The sequence below is a fragment of the Nannospalax galili genome, unplaced genomic scaffold (assembly GCF_000622305.1).
Source record: "Nannospalax galili isolate Female #2095 unplaced genomic scaffold, S.galili_v1.0 scaffold2375, whole genome shotgun sequence".
NCBI classification, from domain to species: Eukaryota; Metazoa; Chordata; class Mammalia; order Rodentia; family Spalacidae; genus Nannospalax; species Nannospalax galili.
The window spans coordinates 62,086-66,864 of record NW_008336028.1 but is presented as its reverse complement, the minus strand read 5'-3'; the positions used below and the strand labels follow the sequence as shown (position 1 = coordinate 66,864).

Sequence of the window (4,779 nt, the reverse complement as noted above, 5' to 3'; positions counted from 1 at the left end):
AATCCTTAAAACTTCTACCTTTATATACACCCAGAGATACACAAATCACACATAAAAGCACAGAGATAGGTCATCCTCTTAGTGCAAGGAATGAAGAGGTTAGCATCTCAGAGAGGGCAATTATCCAATAGAAACAATCCCATCCTGGAGCAGGAGTAACAACTCTCAAATTAACTGTTACCCTCAAGCCTTAGAGACAACGTCACAGAACCAGTTTTGAGACAAAGAACAAGGAGATAACATCTTTACCAAAACTGTAAAACTGTGTAGTTATGTCCATCTTGTCTTTAAAAAAATGTTTTTCAATTTAATAAACATTCATGGTAGTCCTCTCCAAGTAAGATCTAGGCCATGAACCTCCTCTCTGGTTGCACTGTTGGCCATCACTCTGCCTCTTTCATTGGCTACTGGACATGTGGCCAAATTATTTTGCCTATTGTGGTAGTTTGAGTTGGGAATCTTCATTAAGATTTTAGTTTTACTACAGAAAAAAAGGAAATTGGACCAATGTAACGACTCCAGTTTACTTTCGTGCACACTTACAAACCAATTATTTACTGGGTAAATGATAGAAAAATGATAAGCACATGCAGACAGTGCATGCCTATGTCATCCTGCAGAAGACTTACCATCCAAGACTGTCAAGGTTACTGCTATTGGGAGTATAACTCCTGCGATCCTCACTGTGAAAAGGAGACAACAAAGATCTTTAGCAAACATAGAGATCCATTATTTTACATGTAGTGCAGTCTTCAAAGGAACTTTATTACATTTAACAGTTTATTATTACTATTTTAAAAAAGAAATCATAAGATTTTTATTTCCTTATAACTATTATACAGTTGAAATAAAAAATGTTATTTAATGTATATTTATTTAGAATCCATTTTGAAAGGAAATTCTTATTAAAATCTATGTTTAGAACACAAAATTTTATGCTTTAATGAGATCTTTATCTTGTGACTCTAATAAATGCTGGTTTGCATGAGAAATTACCATTTTAAGGTTTATGAAACTCTTCGTAGACTCAAAGATAGCATTTTATATGTTTGAGAATTTTAGAGTACCCACATTTAAAAGGCAGTGTGTCCTTACCAAGCCCTTTCCTACATTACCAAAAACACCAATTATACCTGCACAAGTGTATTTTAATTGGGAATGATCAAAACAGAAATAATGATTTTGGAACATAACCCAAATTAATAAGAAGCACACGGAAGTGACCACAGCCTGTTGCAGACAGGACTGGAGGACATACATGCAGGGCAGGAGCACACCAGAGACACATGTGACACAACGATATACAGTGCAGGTGCAACAAGAAAATGCGGAAAGTCTAAGTCCCTTCCTCTTTAAGGTTGGAGAAGAGTGTGGCATAAAGACCAAAAAGTGAATTTGGGGCCCTGGAAAATGGCTCAGAGGTTAAGAACACTGGCTGCTCTTGCAAAGGATGTGAGTTCATTCCCAGCACCCACATGACAGCTAATAACTTCCCCTAACTCCAATTCCAGGGGATCTAACACCCTTTCCGGACCTCTTCAGGCATTGCATGACACAGCTACACTTACATACATGCAGGAAATACACTCATGCCTAAAATAAAAAAAATAATTAAAAAACTATTATTTTAAAAGGTGAAGATTGTCATGTAGATTTAAGGTAATAACTCTCCTTTTAGCAGTTAAGTAGTTGACAGGCAGATGCCTTTGTTGAAGAGAATCTTTTGTTTTTGAGGAAGGAAGCTGGCAGTGCTCTCCCTGTCTAAGCTCTCAGCATGCAGAGAGTAGAGGAGACACAGGACCACAAAGCAGCAGAGCACTTTGAATAATGAGGTCAACAGAAAACCTAAAGGCAGCTACTCTGACCATGCTACTCTGCACCCAGAATGCACTGTTTCCAGGAAGTACTCTCCTCTCTCTCAGGCTGCTCTCTTGGAGACAAGAGACTGGCTTAGGCCATCTGGGAATCATCTCTTAAGACATCCAAGGAAAGTCATATGGTGAGCAGTGTAGACATGTGAGGGAGTGTGACACAGAGGAAAGGACACGTTCAGGGGTGCCAAGGGAACGGAGATCAGGCTGTAGATCCCCTGGTAGGAGATAGACAGAAAGACACAGACACAGACACAGACACACAGACACAGACACACACACAGGCACACACACATACACACACAGGCACATACACACATACACAAACATAGACAGACACATACACATACACACATAACGCACATACACATACACATATAAACAAACACACATATATACAAATACACACCAAACACACATACACATACATACACACTCATATAGACACACACATACACACACACCACACACACATACACACACATACACACACATACACACACACCACACACACATACACACACATATACACACAGACACACAGACACACATATACACAAATACACACACACACCACACACACATAAACATACACACATAGACACACATACACACACATACACATACATACACACATAGACACACACATGTACACACAAACACACACACACCATACACACATACACATACACACATACACACAGACACACAGACACAGACATATACACACACACACATACACAAATTTCACTACAGCTGAGGGATGAACCTACCTGCTCAGGTCTTAACTCTCTGTCAAACACAAAGGTCCCCATATTGACAGATTTCTCTCTCCCTGCCTAGTCTCACATTTAAGCTTCTGGAACCTTCCCACCACTGGAGTCAGTATTGAAGCAGTACCAACCTATGTTCCTGAAGGGGAGAGTGTCCTTCTACTCGCCCGTGATCTGCCGGCAAATCCTGTAGCCTTTTACTGGTTCAAGTGGGAAAGTGTGCTCTCAATTGATCCCACCAATACTACAGACATCGGTATGGCCAGGGGAAATAAAATCGCATCATATGAAATACCGACTAGTTTCAAATACATGGGGCCCGCATACAGCAGGAGAGTGACGCTGTACACCAATGGATCCCTGCTGATCAAGAACATCACACAGAAGGACACATGAGTCTTCGTCCTACGTACCGTAGATAAGAACCAAGAAAATATCTTCGCCACCGGGGAGTTCTTTGTTCAGAGTGAGTAGTTTTGTGTGACCTCTTGGTGCTGGGTGTGGCTAACCCACTTCACACACACAGGCTTGTGAGGCCTCGACTATGCCCTCCTCCCCTCTGCACTGTGTCCCCAGGTCAGGGTTTGAGCACTCAGACAGGACTCACAAAATGCAGTATGTCACAATCCCTTGATTGATATGTTCGATATGACTGATATGACTGATGTGTTTGATATGACTGATGTGTTCGATATGACTGATATGACATATCATATGACTGATATGTTTGATATGACTGATATGACTGATATGACTGACATGACTGATATGACATATCGTATGACTGATATGTTCGATAGAACAATGCTTCTAGAAAAAATGAATTCTGTCTTTCAGAGTAGCTAGCAAAAATCAATATTTTCAACATGCTAAATGAGATGACAGACATACCAACTGCTGTGACCTGACCATATATATGTACTAAAATTTCATACTGCACTGCACAAGCATATCTCTTTATTATGTATTGACTAATTTTTAACTTAATATTTTGACAGTACACATGGGTATTTCTGGGATTCCCATTCTATCCCATTCCTCTACAGGCTTCATCTCCGTCACACACAGTTCTGCCTATAGCATCTTTGTACTAAATTATGAAATCAAGAAGTGTGTATTCTAACCTTATTTTTCAGTTTCAAGATTCTGTCAGCTAATTGGTGGTCCCTTGAGATTCCACAAGAGTCCTAGAATAGATTTTTCTAATTCTGTGCAAAATACCACTGCCATTTTGATAAAATTGACACTGAATCTACAGATCACTTCCCAGTAATATTATCTTTTTTAAAAACTTAAGTCTTCTTAAGGCGGATGGCATGTGCCCATAATTCCAGTTACATAGGATGCTGAGACAGGAAGATCACAAGTTCTAAGCGTACCTGGTCTACATAGGAAGTCCAAGAATAACTTAGTGACTCCCTGCAGCAAAATGAAAATAAAAATCTTAGGGGCTGGTGCCGGGGGTTCGAACCAGCAATCCCCACACAGTGATGATTGGGGATGAGTAAGTGTGCTGTTCGCCAGCCCATGCCGCCCCCAATACCGGGAACACTCAGGCGCAAAGGGAAGCCTCCTCAAGCAGGGACTCATTTATTGCAGGTGTTACAGAGCTTATAAAGGCATCTGGAGATTCCCCTCCCCCCTGAGAGTTTATCTTAAGGACAGTCACGCGCTGATCATGCACTCCTCAGCAGTGCTGAAGTATCCTTCAGACTTTCAAAACAAGCCAGGCTGCGACCCAGTAACTTCCCTAGGACCTCTGCAAGATGGGGCCTTTAGTCCCCACAGGCTGGCACATAGCTCAGTGGGAGAGCACTCAGTATGCAGAGGGCCCTGGGTTCCATTCTAGTCCTACAGACAATAGGAATAATGAAATTAAGTCTTCTAACCTGTGAACAGCAGAACCCTTTGCGTTTAATTATGTTCTTTCATCTTCAAGAAATTTTTGGTAATTTTCTAGATGAGAGTCTTTTACCTCCTCAGTGAAATTAATTCTGAATATTTTATTCCTTTATTTTCATGGTATTTCATTGTATTCTCTAAGAAATGTATTTTCTTTAAACAATGTTCTTATTTACTATTTTTATTTAGTGTGTGTGTGTGTGTGTGTGTGTGTGTGTGTGTGTGTGTATTGC

At 40.5% G+C, this 4,779-nt stretch overlaps 1 protein-coding gene across 1 annotated transcript in view; it reads left to right on the top strand.

Moving 5' to 3' along the window:
- The window catches only part of LOC103732278 (carcinoembryonic antigen-related cell adhesion molecule 3-like), a 52,804-nt gene that overhangs the window by 2,488 nt on the left and 45,537 nt on the right, over nt 1-4,779 (top strand). Inside the window, 1 exon segment of the mRNA XM_017797563.1 lies at nt 2,715-3,110. Coding sequence (XP_017653052.1) covers nt 2,715-3,110 — 396 coding nt within the window.